General features: G+C 39.8%; 1 protein-coding gene across 2 annotated transcripts in view; it reads left to right on the top strand.

Annotated features, from left to right (window-relative positions):
• The window catches only part of OTC (ornithine carbamoyltransferase), a 73113-nt gene that overhangs the window by 51045 nt on the left and 2749 nt on the right, over nucleotides 1-19319 (top strand). For both annotated transcript variants that reach the window (XM_009197403.3, XM_003917578.4), the window contains 4 exons: nucleotides 1740-1862; nucleotides 6893-6946; nucleotides 7027-7176; nucleotides 9981-10118. In XM_009197403.3, the coding sequence (XP_009195667.1) occupies nucleotides 1740-1862; nucleotides 6893-6946; nucleotides 7027-7176; nucleotides 9981-10118 (465 nt within the window). The remainder of the gene's footprint in view (nucleotides 1-1739; nucleotides 1863-6892; nucleotides 6947-7026; nucleotides 7177-9980; nucleotides 10119-19319) is intronic.

Genomic DNA, 19319 nt, shown 5'->3' with positions numbered 1-19319 from the left:
AGATGCGGCCACTGCACTCCAGCCTGGGCGACAGAGCGAGACTCCGTCTCAAAAAAAAAAAAAAAGAATATGCAGAATTTATAGAATTGGAGCTCAAATTTAGCCATTCTAGTCCTCCCAAATTAGGAACTTGAATAACTTTGAAAGATTTCCCTTGTTTGGTTTGCCACAGCCAATCTACATGGTATTGCCTCTGGAAATCCTAACAGCCATGGTTTCTATGTCTATGGATGACTGAGGAGACAAGATAAACTGGATAGGCCCATCTTCTTCCACATTTGAATAAACTACACACATTTAAATGTGAGGTTAAGCTCAAAATAAAACACTTTGGACATGAGGATGAGATCCATGCAGAGAAGATGATATAATTATGTCAGATACCAAAGTAACTGTCTGGGGCTGTGGCTTTACATATACACCAGATAATTTAATGCTTCCCCCTGGGGCTTTATCATTCATTACTAGATTATAAATTCATTGAGGGAAAATGAGCTGTCCTGTTCATCATAATGTCCCCTGCAGGACCTCGTGCAATGCCTTCATATAGGAGATACTTAACGTAGGAGCTGAATGAATAAATAGCAGCTTGTTAAGAGCATGGAATAGAAATCAGATGGATCTGGAATTAAATTCTAGCTTAGCTAACTAGTAGTTCTGTGATCTCCAAATTGCTTAGCCTTTCTCTTTTTTAATCTTTTTAAATATATAAAATATATAAAACCTACAGACACTTCAAGAAAATAAAACAAACATTCACGTGTTCACACATTTTTGTCAATTTTTAACGTGATGGAGTAGTTACTTTATAATTCTTTGCTGTTTTTCAATAAAACATTACAGATAGAGTTGAAGCCCACCATGTGACACTGCCTGATCTCATTTTCTTCCCTTCCACAAATATATTATTATCCCGATATTAGTATCTTTACACATATCTATAGCCATAAACAACCAACAGTATTATTATTATTTGAGACAGAGTCTCACTCTGTCACCCAGACTGGAGTACAGCGGCATGATCTTGGCTCACTGCAACCTCCGCCTCCCAGGTTCAAGTGATTCTCGTGCCTCAGCCTCCGTAGTAGCTGGGATTACAAGTGTGTGCCACGTCTGGCTAATTTTTGTATTTTTAGTAGACATGGGGTTTCACCACATTGACCTCTGGTGATCCACCCACCTCGGTCTCCCAAAGTGCTGGGATTACAGGCATGAGCCGCCGCACCTGGCCAACTAACAGTATTATTGAGCATCTTTGTCAACTTCATATAATAGGAACATGCTCTGAGCCACCATGCTACACTGTTCCAGGTATTCTGTATTTCCCCTTTCTCATACCAAAGAATTTCAGCTCCATAAAAGCAGTGATTTGTGTCTCTTTTGTTTATTGTTATATCTCCAGGGCCAAGGACAGTGTCTCAGTGTCTGGACATCAAAGGTGCTCATTTGTATCCAATGAATGAATACAACTAAGATTCAGATTTGAAATGTATGAAACTCTTAGTCTCTGTACAAGTTCATATGATGCCTTGGTTTAAGATATTAAGACATTTTACCATGTTTTTGTGATTGTACATTCATATTATTGAATTGCTCTGTGTAATGCAAAAAATTGGGAATTCATTCCTTCTAATAAGGCACTAATATTGAGATTAAGACTATTTATTTTAACCTTAATAATTGCTATGCATAAGTGAATTTACTCCTGGATTTCATCTCCTTCATCCCTTGCCTTTTAGGAACACTATAGCTCTCTGAAAGGTCTTACCCTCAGCTGGATCGGGGATGGGAACAATATCCTGCACTCCATCATGATGAGCGCAGCGAAATTCGGGATGCACCTTCAGGCAGCTACTCCAAAGGTAGGGAAACTTTTTGCCTTGAAACTAACCCCTCTCTTAAATCATCCTCAGATGCAATTACCCAGTGACAAAAAAGCTTTCTTCTATTTAAGTATAGCACAGGTGAGGCCACAAAATTTAGGTTACGTTACTAGCCCTACTATTAAATAGCTATCTGGCCTCTTGAGAGTCCAATTTCCGATCTCTACAATAAGAGATAGTCTTGGCTGATGCCTTTTATTCTATGAGTCAGTGTTGAAAGCATGTCTGAATTATCCCTTTGAATACCCTGCTGTAGGCCATTATGATGACTGGCATCGTGCATTACCACCACGAAGGCTGAAGAAAGCAATAAAATTCAGGCAGCATAGAATTCTCAACCCATGGGAATGATACTGTCATTTTTCTAATACTGCAATTTGGTAGAAAAATGTAAATTCAATGTGAGGATCACAGTGATGGCATCTACATCAGCTTAGTATTTCAAAACTCAACGCTGGGGGCCTTTTGGCTTATAAAATTTGAGCCCCACGTGGCTATGAAAATGACCCTTGCATACCTCCTACCTTGCTGCTATCTCTCACAGCATGTGTGGAATACATGACTTCTTTCATAGGCCCAATGTAACCCTTTTGATACACAAGAAACTGGTAATAATTGTTGACTCTGAGGAGGGGAACTGGGAGGCTTGAGGATAGAGGTAGGAGGGAGACTTTATTTTCACCATACAGTCACGTATGGCTTCATAACAGGGATACGTTCTGAGAAATGGGTCCTTCGGTGACTTTGTCGTTGTGGGAACATCATACAGTGTACTTACACAAACGTAGATGGTATATATTTTTATTTATATGTATTCTTTCACATGGTGAAATAAATGTTCCAGCACCATTACTAAATATCAACCTTAGGCCAGGTTCCCCACAAGCACACCACTGTGGGGATTTGTGTACAGATGATTCATTAAGGAAGTACTTCCGAGGGAGATCCCTAAGGGATTAGAGGGAGCAGGACAGGGAAAGGGAAGAATCTAAGCAAGGATGCCATTTACAGTGACCAACCATCCCGATTTGCCCAAGATCAAGAGATTTCTGGGGACATGGGGTTTGGGGTGCTAAAATTGAGAGTCCGGGCAAACCAAGGTGATTTGGTCAGCCTAGTCCCATGTCATGCACAGTCCCACAGAAAGCAGCTTCAGTCTGATCTCACAGGTGAGCTCTGGAGTGTAAGTTATGCCCTAAAGTTATCCCAGCATTGGTCAAGGGCAGCAGAAGAGGTGGAGTGGTAAATCCCCTGGCACTTTTGATGGGAAAAGCAGCCTGGTAGCCAGAGAGCTGTCCCCTGAAGACGAACTACAAGCACTAGGTGTTAAAAACACTGAAACTGGGGGAGGGAGCAGAAGCCATGAAAAGGGATCTCCCGGGTGCCTCTGAGTAGAGCACCAGCATCATCTGCTGCATCCGGCCAAAACAAAACTAGACACCACCAAATGCTTTCACCAGGTGTTTTTATCTTGCTGTCTTGGATTTTTAGGGCTGCCGTAACAAATTACTACAAACTGCACGGCTTAAAACAATAAAAATTTACTCTTTCACAGTTTTGGAGACTAGAAGTTTGATTAAGGTGTTGACAGGCCACACTCCCTGGGAAGCCTCTCAGGGAGGATCATTTTTTGCCTCTTCCTGCTTCTAGTAGCCCCAGGCGTTCCTTGGCTTATGGGTGCATCTCTCTAATCTCTGCTTCCATCACTTTACCTCTGCGTCTGTGTCTCTCTGTACAAATCCCCCCTCTTCTTATAGGGACACCAGCCATATTAAATTTAGGCCCACTTTTATCAAGTATGACCTCATCTTCACTAATTACATCTGGAAAGACTATTTCCACATAAGGTCACATTCTGAGGCTCTGGGTGGGCGTGAATTTTGAAGAACACTATTCAACCAAGTACACTTGCCATAGAAAAAATTTCCACTGCATGCAGTGGAAGTCATCCTATTATAGTAAATTTGCGGGACTCAGAGAGATGATCCTTACAACAGATAATTCTCCTCTTTTATTCAGCGTGAACTGAAATAAGGGTCAGATCCGATATGTGCTTAAGGTGGCTTTTATTCACTTTATGGGAAGGGTGAGTACACTCTCCATACAAAGCTAGTTTGAAGAAAGGCTCTGTATTAATGCAAACTCTTATTGCATTTGGTTCCCACAGATGAAACATACATTAACAATAATTGTTCGCTGGTATAAAGATCTTTTGGAAGGCTTCATTCTGTTGAAGAAATATATGGTTTAAACATTTTATTGTATGACAAAGATGTTTTATTAACATCAAAGGAAAAAATTCTAATATTACAGAGTAATTGCAGTATTGTTCTTATGCAGAAACTCATTTAAATGATAAAGGGTACTAAAACCTGGTTAAACCTTGGTGGGAGTAAGAGTTTTGCAAAGTCTCCTGGAAAGTCTGATAGTGCAAAAGTCGTTCCATCAATTTGTAAGTCTTCAGTTGTTAGCAGACCTGTTTCCTTTAAAGATAAAGCTAGGAGATTTATTGTAAATTTTAGAAACACTGAAACGTTTCCAAGGCCATGATTAATCTATTTTCCCATTCTTTAACCAAGAGTAACTTACATGTTCAAGAAAAAATAATTTTGTCCATGATTGTAAAATTGCTCCATAAACTATCAATAGTAATGATTTTAACATTGTTCTAAGTGAATACTTAGACTGAACTGGGTGTGTTAATCACCTTCTTTGTCTGGTTTTAAAATTTATGTAAAGGCTAGTGAGTGATTTAGTATTGAAAGCTGAGATGTGAGTGAAGAATTCCTCTCTGTATTCTAAGTCATGCCACAGTGCGTGCAAGGTTGGGTGATTTTCTAATTTCCAAACCTCTCTGTTGGTTCTCTAAGTACTTATTGATTCCTTTTCTAAGAATTATTATACTTAGGGAGTATAAAACCTACTCTCCAAAGGGAAGGCTAAATTTTCAGGGTAGGAGGCACCTGGGGTAATATCCAAGTCTCTTCATTTATGTTTACCAGTATGGCTGTTCACAACATTAGTTGCTAAATTAGCTAGCCTTTATTAATTACTTTCCCCAAATCTCTATAAACAAGGCCCCAGAATTCATCACTACATGAGGGTAGAAAAGCTGCTAAAATGTCAGCAGGCATCTTCATCAACCTCTGAGTAGTTTCTTCTTTCAAGAATGCTTTAATAGAAGAAGAAACTATGGTAGACAATCACGTGCAAATAAACACAATTTCACAAATAAACCTAGACATGCCTGTCACTGGTTGGGTTCCTTGGGAAGCAGACTCAGAGTTTAGCGTGCAGGACAGGCAGGATGCTTATTAGCATTTGCCCTTGAAATCAACAACTGTGGAAAGGAAGGGAAGGAAGCAGGAGTAAGAAGAGGGAGAAGCTGAGTTGCGATGCAGGCCCAACAACAGCCTTGGCTGATCTTATGGAAAGTTCTGGATCTGAGATGTCCGTTCAGCTGTCTGAAGTTGGGCATAGGGGGTCAGGTTTTCTTACCCTCCTGTCAATCAGCCATTGAACGTGGGTTGCCCCGAAAGGGTGTGTGACCTTGGGTGAGGCTGCTCTCTGCAGCTGAGGCAGTGCCCAAAGGGGGCTGACAGCTGAAAGCCATCTTCTGGCAGCACTCCCAGCAGCTGGGGGAATAAGTCCTTTATTCATGATTATTCATGGAGGGGGATCTGGGGAGCAGACCACAGCATTCACCACAATGCCTCAGTGAAAAGTGATAAAAGTCAACTCGTAATCAATGCTAAGAACTTGGGAAAACGAGAAGGATAGAGGAAGGTGAGGATAATGACAGTGTTTGAACTGACGAGACTTCCATATGGAGGCTCTTGGAGGTGAAGCTGGGCTAGAGTTTTGAGGAGCTGACACATTGTGATGAAGACACCCAGGAGGGGATGAGAGAGGAGGTGTTCAAGGGTGAAAGGCTGTGATGGCAGAAAAGGGCAAGATGTGTACAGGGATGACAATAAGATTGGCTTTCCTGCAGCAAGATGTTGAGAAGAATTAAAAGAGACAGAAGCAGGGGGTGGAGGTGGGGAGCCTTGATGCTCTTAATCAGTTTTGACTTAAGAAACAAGTAGTAAACATCAGAGGCTTCAGAGAAAACAGTTATTGCTGCTGTGTACAGAATAGGTTGGAGAGTGAGGGTAGAGGCAGGGAGGCTGCCTGTGGGAACCTGGGATAGCTTGGGGGAGCTTTAGCTGTTCCCATGACGTCCCCTCACCCAGAGTAGGAGCTAGGCTGAGCAAGCGAGTCACCTAGGGTGCAAAATTTGTGCATGCATGGCCCTGAGAATGCGTGTTTCTTTAAATTTTTTTATAGCGCCTCCTTAAATGTTTTGCCCTAGGCACTTCGCTTGCCTCTCCGGTGTCTGACTCTGCCCTCACCAAACAATCCTGAACAAATATATAATCTTAGCAAAACAATGTATTTATTCTGTTAATGCCTTGCAAAACAAGCACCCTGCACTCAAAACGCTTGCTGGGGAATGCCAAAGAATGAGACGTGTGTAATGGGGGAGGGGGTATTGAGCTGGGATGGTCAGGGAAGGTTTTTCTGAGGAAGGGACATTTCAACTGAGACCTGAAAAAGTTACCCACATGGAGTGGGTGGAAGAAAGAATTTCCGACAAAAAAGGATAGCATGTGCAAAGATAGGCAAACATGCATTCATTTGTACACTTCTGAATATAATCCTCTTAAGCCATTATGGAAACCGGAAGAGGTGTGTCCAAGAGTTAGAAAGCACCATGCCTTATGTTTGCCTTTATGATTAAAGAGGTTGGAGATAGTGAAAGATGCGGCCATTTGTTGTCTTTTTAAATTCCAAAAGGCACTACTGAGTTTGGAATTCTAGGTGTAAAAATCATATTTTACTGAACATGGTGGGACCACATCTTGAAAAAGGGAAGGAGAGGAGATATTGAAAAGAAAATAATATATATGGAAGAAAACATGTATAATAAAATTACCTAAATAACAGTTAAATTCTTCCTCCTGTAGGGTTATGAGCCGGATCCTAGTGTAACCAAGTTGGCAGAGCAGTATGCCAAAGAGGTATGCTCTTTACCTGTAAAGCTATGATTGCCTTTTACTGTCCCATGAAGTTATCTAACCAGCGTGCTTATGTATGCTAGAATGGTACCAAGCTGTTGCTGACGAATGATCCATTGGAAGCAGCGCATGGAGGCAATGTATTAATTACAGACACTTGGATAAGCATGGGACAAGAAGAGGAGAAGAAAAAGCGGCTCCAGGCTTTCCAAGGTTACCAGGTTACAATGAAGGTACAAATTGATGCCTCTCTGAAGGTTCCTTAATTCCATTCATAAAGGCCAGAACCATCTAATCACTCATTCACTTTACGGGGAGCAGACTGTCCTTTCATTCCCTATAAAAATACTCACTGACTCTATCCCCTAGGGACTTCTCTCCTTCCAAAGATTAGCTGTGTCCTTTGGAAAGGCATTTTTGTGCTGGATGAAGCAATTTGAAACCCGGTCAGAAGAGAGGAGCAGGCTTTTCCCTTTCACAAGAATCGAGGCATTGCAGTGTTTTACTCTTTGTGTGTTTAAAGAAATTAGGTTACTTCTGATGCATGCAGTTTCTTGTGATTTCTCCCCTAAGAAAAGCCCCTTAACTATGCTCCTCAGGCTAGTCCTTGCCTCCATTTTCCAAGGACCTCTAAATCCAGTTTGGTTTTGCTAACTCCCTCCAGGGCGTTCCAGGGGACTCATCTGTTTGGTGGTCTTCCAGTAAGATCTGGAGCAGTGCTTCTCAGTCTGGAGCAGGTATTAGCATCCCCAGAGGAGTTGTTAATACACAGCTGGCTGGGTCCCACTCCCAGGGTTTCTGATTCAGTAGGTCAGGGTGAGACCTGAGAATCTGCATTTCTACCAAGTTCCCAGGTGATGCAATGCTGCTGCCTCCAGGGCCACACTTTGAGAAGCAATGTTCTGGAGAAATACCCTAAAAGCCAAGTGCACAGAGGTTTTGTCAGCAAAGCAAAAAATCTACTTTGGTGGAGAAAGGGATTAAGCAAGTACAATTAATATTATATTGATAAAGTAATACATAAATACAAGTTCTTTATTGTTACATATAAAATAGAACAGAAGTTTGAAAGATAAAAAGTAAGAATGTCTTTCTCCCATCTCTTTAACAGAGACTATTCCTAGAGGTAGCCACTATTTAACAATTTGATGTGTCTCTTTGCAGACCTTTTCTGTGCATTCACATATATATGCAATACACACATAACTATTGATTTTTCATAAATTTTAGACATTTATTATTTATTATTATTATTACTTTTTCCACTTAACAAATCTTAGATTTTCTTGCTCATTCATTTTTCTTAGTTGCTGCATAGAATTCCAAAGGATAAGTGGAACCATAATTAACTTAAAATGTTTCCTATTGATAAATTAGGCTATTTCTGAGAATGCCGATTACAAAAATGCTGCAATGAACTTGCTTATACATATTTCTTTGTGCAAATATTACTGGAGAATAAGATCCTGAGAAGAAGAATTTTGGGGTGAAGTGGTATATACTTTTTAAAATATGAGAGTGCTGCTAAACTGCTCACCCAAAGAAGATTAAAAATGTATGCTCCTGAAGCTGCATATTATAGTTATTTTTCCATACCCTCTCCATGTTTAGTTTTCATTTACATTTTTAATTTTTCTAAATCTGGAGGAAAAATGGCATCTCATCTTTTTTAAAATTAGCAATTCCTTGGTTAGTAATGAAGTTAAGCATCTTTTTATGTTTATTGGGCATTGCCCTTTTTTCTAAAAATTGCTATTACATTTTTTGCCCATTTTCTATTTTTTCACCTTTTCTATTATTGATTATAGGAGCTCTTTATATATTATGGCTAATCCCTTATACATGTGGAACATATTTTCATGGAGATATTTTAAATTACATAAATCACCTCATACTTACACTTGCTTGGCCAATCTTATATGTGTTTCTGGTGCTGGAACTGTAGGCTTGAAGAACAGTCATTTTATTGATGTATGGCATGTATAAATGTTATTTTTTTCCATGTAATTTTGCTGGTATTTTAGAAACTCTAAGTGTTCTGAAACTAGAGCTTGGGTGGGAGGTAAAACAAAATTTTAGTACAAAGGCAGTAATTTTGAGGTAAGAAAGTATGAAGGAATGTAGTTTTGAATCTGTATGTGAACAATAGAAATATATAGGGAAATGTAACTTTGAGGAATTAACTGTTGGAGAAAATTAAAACTGCTAGTACATTTGCATTAAGAATGAAAAATCGAATGCATAGTGCTTATAATCCTGTTTAATTCACCCCTACCTCAGTAATTTGATCCAAATTGTTTTAACTAGTGATGAAGTATGCTTCAAGTGCTAAAAATAATAATTTGGAGATAAGCTCCAAATATAATATTATCACACCAAAGCAACTTTTTAAATACAGTGGACTATAATTGGTGACTTTTACTATCAGCCACATATTACATTAGTAGAGTTATTTACTGAAATGTCCATTGTTCCACTAGACAGAATACCAGAAAACTGAGTTACTGGTGTAACTTGAAGTGATGCTCTGTTAAATTAAAAAAAAAAAAGACTTGCTGGGCACGGTGGCTCATGCCTGTAACCCCAGCACTTTGAGAGGCCAAGGCAGGCGGATCATTTGAGGTCAGGAGTCCGAAACCAGCCTGGCCAATATGGTGAAACCCTGTCTCTACTAAAAATACAAAAATTAACTGGGCATGGTGGCGCATGCCTGTAGTCCCAGCTACTCAGGAAGCTGAGGCAGGAGAATTGCTTGAGCTCTGGAGGCGGAGGTTGCAGTGAGCCGAGATCGCACCACTGCACTCCAGTCTGAGCGACAGAGCGAGAATCTGTCTCAAAAAAAAAAATAATAATAATAAATGAAAGTACCACGTATATTTCTCCTGAGTATCTTGAGATAAAACCACCGCTCTGCTCCTTGTCTCTCCCTTTGCATTGATCTCTGACTGCAGGCCATGTGTGTTTTTAAATACCGAAGAAAACAAATATGACTGCCACATATAATAGTCAAAATATGGTCTTATTCCCATCTCTTTAGACTGCTAAAGTTGCTGCCTCTGACTGGACATTTTTACACTGCTTGCCCAGAAAGCCAGAAGAAGTGGACGATGAAGTCTTTTATTCTCCACGATCACTAGTGTTCCCAGAGGCAGAAAACAGAAAGTGGACAATCATGGTAAGCAAGAAACAAGGAATGGAGGATAAGTTATTTGTGTGGTTCCAACTTGGTCATTCATGCCTTTGGGGAAAGAATAAGCAAGTGAGATTATCCAACTACATTACTTGCTCATGTAACATCTATTTTTTTTCCAGAAACTTTATAATACATCATTAGTGCTTATTAGCATTTATAGTGTATTTGCATGGAGTGAGATTAATCTCCTTTCAAATAAATCCATTTTAACCAAAATTCGTACCACCCTTGATCCGCCTGAGCACCAGCCACCATTGTTTGCCAACCATTGTAAGTTGTATAATTCTTATTTTAGAATCTCTTTGTTCATGTTTAGAGAAGGCCCTAATTCAGTTCCTGTATAAACTGGGCATTCAAAACATCTTACTTTTTCCCTTCTCTTTTTCGTCATTCCATGCCTTACTTTATGACTGGGCTAGATACTTGTTTTGGTTCTTTGAGTTTGGCCATAGGGATACATGTGTTTTTAGGTATAGAACATTTCCAAATTTCATGGCAAAACTTATCTTAAAAATTAATGGTTCCTTTCAGATAAAGCCACTCATTTCATCTCCATCACTGTCATTCTAGGAAATATTAACCATATGTCTACTTTACAAAATCCCAAATGTCACCTGCTCTGGAAAATAGTACTGACATGTCTAACTTAGCGCCACCATTTTTTAGCTTTTAGTGACTTAACTGGTCTCAATTACTGTATCAGCCAGGATCTTACTTGCAAACGGGAGTCCACTCTAGGTAGATACATGGAGAATAATGTATTAAGAGACATTAAGCTGCTCCCAGAATCTTTTGGGAAAGGAAGTGCAGTGAATAATTCTTGGACACCACATAGCCAGGGACAACACAGGCAGAAAAACTGCCCAATGACACTGTGGTTCTTCTGTGGCCAGAACACCACTGACACAGCCTGGTGCCTAAGGCCCTTGAAACTAGATGTCAGATACTCCATTACAGCCACCACAGCTGAAATAGATTTCTCTACCTGCATATATAGCAGAAGATCCAATCTCTCTGAAGACGGCTTCTACTGCATGTTGTTCACTTCTGCATCCAAGTCTGGAGTAGACGCAGCTGAGTGGGATGCCTGTACTCTAGCTGCAAGGGAGTTTGGGAAATGTAGTTTTTAGCTTTCAGCTTCTGGAGTAGAGAAAAGCAAGTTGGAAAGGACGAGCTGCTAATTATTTATCTAATCTATAAATTGGAATAGGGTTATTGTGAACATTAAAGTAATATTTGTAAAGCTTTTAGCATAGTACATAACACATAACACATGGTAAATATTGTTATCATAATTATTACCCTCATTATCATCATCTTCACTATTGATCTGATACAGACCCAATAAAATAAGCAGGGGTTCAAGCTCAACTATGGTTGCTTGGCAGCCAACCATGACTCCCTTTTCAATAGAAGCTTGTATATTAGGCCTAAATTTGTCATATCTAATAACAGGGATGATTTTTTTTCACCGCATCTTTCCAGCTTGCCACCTCAGGACACTAACTTTGGCCAAAATGTCAACTGCCTTGTTATCTAGGCCAGTACTTCTGAAGCCTTAATGTGCATTTAAATTACCTAGGGGGTCTTGTTAAGGTGCAGATTTGAATTCTGCAGGTCTAAGATGGGGCTTGAGATTTGGCACATCTATTTTTTTTTTTTGAGATGGAGTCTCGCTCTGTTGCTGGAGTGCAATGGCGCGATCTCGGCTCACTGCAACCTCTGCCTCCCAGGTTCAAGCAATTCTCCTACCTCAGCCTCACGAGTAGCTGGGATTATAGGCAGGCGACACCATGCACGGCTAATTTTTGTATTTTTAGTAGAGATGGGGTTTTCATCATGTTGCCCAGGCTGGTCTCGAACTCCTGACCTCAAATGATCCACCCACCTCAGCCTTGAAAAGTGCTGGGATTACAGGTGTGAACCACCGTGCCAGCCCAGCACTTCTAATAAGGACCCAGTTAATGCAGGTGCCACTGTCCTGCAGACCACATTTTGAGTAACAGAGCTAGATGACAAAGAAGAAAATGTGAGCTCCCCAACCACATACCTCAGGAAGAGACACAGTGAAACATTTTCCTTGAGCTCTGTTTTGCATCAGAAGACAACTGAAGTTACAAAGATAAATCAAGTAAATCCATCAAAGTAGATCCTTTGTAGAAATTCAGTAGGGAAAACAAAAAGGAAACTTTCTTTTTTTTTTTTTTTTTTTTTTGAGATGGAGTCTCGCTCTGTCGCCCAGGCTGGAGTGCGGTGGCCAGATCTCAGCTCACTGCAAGCTCCGCCTCCCGGGTTCACGCCATTCTCCTGCCTCAGCCTCCCGAGTAGCTGGGACTACAGGCGCCCGCCACCGCGCCCGGCTAATTTTTTGTATTTTTAGTAGAGGCGGGGTTTCACTGCGGTCTCGATCTCCTGACCTTGTGATCCGCCCGTCTCGGCCTCCCAAAGTGCTGGGATTACAGGCGTGAGCCACCGCGCCCGGCCAAAAAAGAAAACTTTCTAAAACATCAATTATGGAGACGCTCTGAACTGCTGATTTTTTTAAAGAGCATATTAAACAACATCTTTAAAACCAATTTACTTGAAAAATTAAATACGGAATGTATTCACATGGTTGAAATATTTACGGTGAAATCTTACATCCACCCATTTTTCCATCCATCTAGATCTTACCGCTATCTCCCCATTCCCCATACCCCTGAGTTATCCACTATTATTAGAGGAAAATATTTTAAAGAAACCAAGAGACGGGCCGGGCGCGGTGGCTCAAGCCTGTAATCCCAGCACTTTGGGAGGCCGAGACGGGCGGATCACGAGGTCAGGAGATCGAGACCATCCTGGCTAACACCGTGAAACCCCGTCTCTACTAAAAATACAAAAAACTAGCCGGGCGAGGTGGCGGGCGCCTGTAGTCCCAGCTACTTGGGAGGCTGAGGCACAAGAATGGCGTAAACCCGGGAGGCGGAGCTTGCAGTGAGCTGAGATCCGGCCACTGCACTCCAGCCCGGGCTACCGAGCAAGACTCCGCCTCAAAAAAAAAAAAAAAAAAAAAAAAAAAAAAAAAAAAAAAAAAGAAACCAAGAGACAGAATCGTGTTAAAATGAAAGTAGAGAGTCTAAAGTAGAAAGAATGCTCATCTGGAAGTGATGAGACTTGACTTCTGTAACTGGCCTTAATACTAGTCGGCTGTGCCATCTTAGATAAGTATAAACTCTCTAGGTCCCAGTGTCCTCTCCTGTAAAATAAGCAGATTGAGCCATAGAGATGGCAAATGAGTTTTAATTCTTAGATCCCTAATCTCATCACCAGGCTACAGAAATTCTGTTGAGAAGGATTTTGAGCCTGCCTATGATGTGAGACAGAAAGAGTGGCATAACTGATTAGCGTGCCTTACACAGACACTAGAAAGGAGGTGGTGAGGCCATGTGTTGTGCTCTTTTTTTTTTTTTAATTTTTTTAAAATTTATTTATTTATTTATTTTTTATTATTATACTTTAAGTTCTAGGGTACATGTGCAAAACGTGCAGGTTTGTTACATGTGTATACTTGTGCCATGTTGGCGTGCTGCACCCATCAACTCGTCAGCACCCATCAACTCGTCATTTACATCAGGTATAACTCCCAATGCAATCCCTCCCCCCTCCCCCCTCCCCATGATAGGCCCCGGTGTGTGATGTTCCCCTTCCCGAGTCCAAGTGATCTCATTGTTCAGTTCCCACCTATAGGTGAGAACATGCGGTGTTTGGTTTTCTGTTCTTGCGATAGTTTGCTGAGAATGATGGTTTCCAGCTGCGTCCGTGCTCTTTGTGTCTCTGAGCTACATGATTTGGAGGTCCCTTTGAATTCAGTTCATTTCAGCAGCCATACAATGAGCATCTACTTTGTGCCAGGTCCTCTGCCAGGCATTGGAGATTGAAAAAAAGAGAATAGTATGCAGTCACCACATAGCCTGTACAGTTCATAGAAGCATAAACATTTTCAAGTGGGATGAGACCTTGGAGATTATCCATGTTAAATTCCTCTTTTATAGGCAAATAAATTATTATTATTTTATTTTTATTTATTTTTTGAGACAGAGTCTCGCTCTGTCACCCAGGCTGGAGTACAATGGCACAATCACGGCTCACTGCAACCTCCGCCTCCCGGGTTCAAGTGATTTTCCTGCCTCAGCCTCCCGAGTAGCTGGGATTACAGGTGCCCGCCACTGCGCCTGGCTAATTTTTGTATTTTTAGTAGAGACAGGGTTTCGCCATGTTGGCCAGGCTGGTCTCGAACCCCTGACCTCAGGTGATCCACCTGCCTCGGCCTCCCAAATTGCTGGGATTACAGGTGTGAGCCACCGCAGCCGGCCGCAAATTAATTATTCTTATACAGCTTATTTAGAATGGCCTTTAGGTTCAGCACTGCTGTGATACATTTTTCTAAGATGTTCTAATACTTGTCTTCCTCCAGACTAGCTTATCCAATACAGTAGCCAGTAGGCACATGTGGCTTTTTAAATTTAAATCTAAACTAATTAAAATTTTACAAAATCGAAGATTCAGGCTGGGCACGGTGGCTCATGCCTGTAATCCCAGCACTTTGGGAGGCTGAGACAGGGGCATTACTTGAGGTCAGGAGTTTGAGACCAGCCTGGCCAACATGGTAAAACTCTATCTCTACTAAAAGTACAAAAATATTAGCCAGGCATGGTGGTGCACGTCTGTAATCCCAGCTACTCAGGAGGCTGAGGCAGGAGAATTGCTTGAACCTGGGAGGCAGAGGTTGCAGTGAGCCAAGATTGTGCCACGGCACTTCAGCCTGGGCAACAGAGCAAGACTCCATCTCAACACAAAGAAAAAAAAAGAAGATTCAGTTCCTCAGTTCCTCAATTATACCAACCAAGTTGTTGAATGCTCAATAGCCACATGTGGCTGGTGGCTACACTATTGGTATTGGACAGCACAGACATCGAACACTTCCATCACTGCCGAGAGCTCTATTGGACAGCACTACTCCAGGGAATAATTTTCACACATACAACTTGATTTAAAATCAGGATGAAATAAGAAAGGAAAGCCGCAACGTGACCCTCTAGTTCTGAGATGCCTGTAATGACTGATGTTTAAGGTATATAACTAAAATAGGATGAAGGGCTTTTTCTTTAATGGTGTAGCATTTCTTAAAGCAGAAGTGTCCTCTTTCAGCGCTCGGAGTAGCTTTTTAAGGCCTCCATGCTAAGAGACTTCCAGTAGTGCTGTTCAGAACGCTTCACTAATTGCATCATTCTCTTCATAGTGCACAGGTCTTTGGATCCCTTTGTTTAAAAACAAAAATCACCCATTTCCTCCCCATGAAGCTTGCTTTTGTATTTTTCAGTGATTAATAAGGCAGTAGGACTCACAAAATGTGGACAGATATTTTTCCTCTGCCTATAAATTTTACACTGGAGCTAAAATAACCTAAAGGGACCTTGAAAAAAAGAAAAAAAGCTGACACTTCAAAGCACTGTTATCCACATATGACTCTTAAGTCCAAAACACCATTGCAAATGTAACTCACAGTATTTTATAGTCATTTACTTCTCCCCAAGTTAGAAGGTAAAATACAGGACACCCAGTTAAATTTGAATTTTAGATAAACAATGAATAATTTTTAGTCTAAGTATGTCTCATGTACTATTTAGAACATACAGTAAAAAATATATTTGTTGTTATCTGAAATTCTTGTTTAACTGCTTGTCTGTCTGCGTTTATTTAACTGAATCTGACAATCCTAATCCAAGTTGAATTTGTAAGCTTTTATTTGGAAATAAAGTTGATACAATCCATAGACAATTAAAAACAAAGCAAAAATGAGAGGGGCTCCCAGGAACCCATTAAAAAGTTTACAGTGTCTTTTACCTGGTAGACATTCTTATGCCAAAGTTTGCCCTGGGTAAACCAGTTCCTTCTTGTCATTCAGACATCACCTTAAATGTTACTGTTGAGCAAGATCTTCCCATGCCACTCACTCTTAAGTGGTTCCCAAGGCTCCTTTATCTCCTTTTAACATTTTATTTTCTAATGGCACTACTTGATATTTTTGTATTTTTTTGTCTGTTTGTTGCCTGTCCCCCCACTATAATGAAAACTTCTTTATGAAAGCAGTAATCCTGTCTGTAACATTCTTTATTATACCTAGAAGTGTGCCTGACACATACTTTAAATATGGACTCATACATTTTTGCAGCTTAAAGGCAATATAGGGAATTGGTTTTAGAACATAAGTTTTGGAAATAAGGTTAAAATTCTGGCTCTCTCTGTGATCTTGGGCTCCTAATCAACTTAGGCAAATACCTTAACTTCACTAAGACCAGTTTATTCATATGAAAAATGAGGATAAAAAAATAGAACCAACCTCTTAAGGTTATGAGGATTCAATGAGATCAGAGTCATGTGAGCATTGTAGTCAGGACCCAGGGACAGGTAGGTGCGGATCCACCTCTCACCACCACCGCTCAGGAAAATTCCTACATCTCAGTTTCTCGATCTGTATTTTACATCTCTTACCATTTCATACAGTAGGAAAGGATATTACATGTTATGATGCACATACAGCACTCAGCACAGGGCCTGGCATGTGATAACTTTGATAAGTATATTCAGTTAACACCTTTGAAATACAAGACCTGCACTTTTGATATAGGCTAGGAACACGTGTACAGTATGGTTGAAGTGTAAGAAAAAGTACCTGAGAGACCACAAAACTACCTTTTAAGAGTAGAGTCATCCAGATTCACCCATGTTGTCACAAATGACAGGATTTCCTTTTTTAAGGTTGAATACTATTCCGTTGGATATATACACCACATTTTCTCTATCCATTCATCCATTGATGGACACTTAGGTTGATTCCATATCTTACCTATTGTAAATAATGCTGCAGTGAACATGGAAGTGCAGATAGCCCTGCACCAGATTGGTTTCAGTTCCTTTGGATATATACTAGGAAATAGGACTGCTGGATCATATGGGAGTTCTAGTTTTAGTTTTTGAGGAACCTCTATACCATTTTTTATGAAGGCTATACTAATTTAGATTCCCACCAACAATGCACAGGAGATCCTCCCTCTCTGCATTCTTGTCAACACTTATCTTTCATTTTTGTAAAAATAAAAGCCACTCTAATAGGTATGTGGTGATATCTCATTGTGGTTTAATTTGCATTTCCCTAACGATTAGTGATACTCAGCATTTTTTCATGAACTTGATGATTTGTATATCTTCTTTGGAAAAATGTCTGTTCAGGTCCTTTGCCCATTTTTAAATCAGGTTATTTTGTTTTCTTTCTCTTTCGTTGTTTGAGTTCCTTATATATTTTGGATATGAATCCCTTAACAGATGTATGGTTTGCAAATATTTTCTCCCATTCTGTGGATTGTCTCTTCACTTTATTTATTGTTTCTTTTGCTGTGCAATAGCTTTTTAGTTTGATGCAATTTGATTTGTCTATGTCTGTTTCTGTTGCTTGTGTTTTCAGGGTCATAGTGAACAATTACCAGACTGATGTCATGGAGCTTGATATGGTTTGGCTGTGTCCCCACCCAAATCTCATATTGAATTGTAGCTCCCATAATTCCCACGTGTTGTGGAAGGGATTGGTGGGATATAATTGAATCATAGGGGCAGTTTCCCCCATACTGTTCTCGCAGTACTGGATAAGTCTCATGAGATCTGATGGTTTTATAAGGGAAAAGCCCTGTTGCTTGGCTCTCATTCTCTCTCTTGCCTGCCACCATGTGAGATATGCCTTTTGCCTTTTGCAATGATTGTGAGGCCTCCCCAGCCATTGGAACTGTGAGTCCATTAAACCTCTTTTTCTTTATAAATTTCCTAGTCTTGTGTATGTCTTTATCAGTAGCGTGAAAACAGACTAAGACAGAACTTTTTCCCTATGTTTTCTTTTAGTAGTGTTACAGCTTCAGAGCTTATATTTAAGTCTTTAATCCATTTTGAGTTGATTTTTAAATATGGTGTGAGACAAGAGTCCAATTTTATTTTTCTGCATGTGGATATCTAGTTTTCTAAATACCATTTGCTGAGGAGACTGTCCTTTCCTCATTATGTGCTCTTGGCACCTCTGTCAAAAAGCAATTGACCATAAATGCATGGGTTCATTTCTAGGCTTTCCTTACTGTTTTGTTGGTTAATGTGTCTGTTTTTATGATAGTGCCACGTTGTTTTTATTAAAATATCTTTATAATATGTTTTAAAATCAAGGAGTGTGATGCTACCAGCTTTCTCCTTTTGTTCAAGATCACTTTGTCTATGTGGGGTCTTTGTGGTTCCCTACAAACTTAAGGATTGTATTTTTGATTTATGTGAAAAATGACATTGAAATTTTGATAGGGGTTGCATTGAATCTGTAGATCACTTTGGGTAGTGTGGACATTTTTACAACATTAATTCTTTCAATCCATGAACATGGGATATCATTCCATTTATTTGTGTCTTCTTTATTTTCTTTCATCAGTGTTTTATAGTTTTCAGTAAACAGGTCTTTTAACTTCTTGATAAAATTTATACATAAGTAATTTTTTGTTGCTATTACAAATGTGATTATTTTCTTAATTTTCTTTTCAGATAGTTGATTATTAGTACATTAGAAATGCTACTGATTTCTGTATGTTGATTTCATTTTCTGTAATTTTACTGAATTCCCTTATCAGTTCTAACAGTTTTTTGGTGGACATTATGCTAAGTAAAATAACCCAGGCACAGAAAGACAAATACTACATGATCTCACTTATATGTGGACTCTAAAAAAGTTGAACTCATAGAAGTAGAGAGTAGAATGATGATTACCAGAGGCTAGGGGATGGGAAGGAAGGCAATGGGGAGTTGTTGATCAAAGGGTACAAAGTTTCAAGTAGACAGGGAGAATAGATTTTGAGATCTATTACACAGCAGAATGATTATTATAGTCAATAATAATATATATTTCAAAATAACTTAGAGAAGAAATGTCAAATGTCTCTCCATAAAAAAGATAGGTAAGGTAATGGATATGTTCATTAGCTTGATTTAATCATTGCACATTGTATACATCTATCAAAACATCACAATGTACTCCATAAATATATACAATTATAATTTATCAATCAAAAAATAATAATTTTTAAAAAGAATAGAGTCAGAGAAAACCTGGGTTCCAACCCAGTT

Source organism: Papio anubis, chromosome X, assembly GCF_008728515.1.
Source record: "Papio anubis isolate 15944 chromosome X, Panubis1.0, whole genome shotgun sequence".
NCBI classification, from domain to species: Eukaryota; Metazoa; Chordata; class Mammalia; order Primates; family Cercopithecidae; genus Papio; species Papio anubis.
This window is presented reverse-complemented; position numbering and strand designations above follow the sequence as displayed.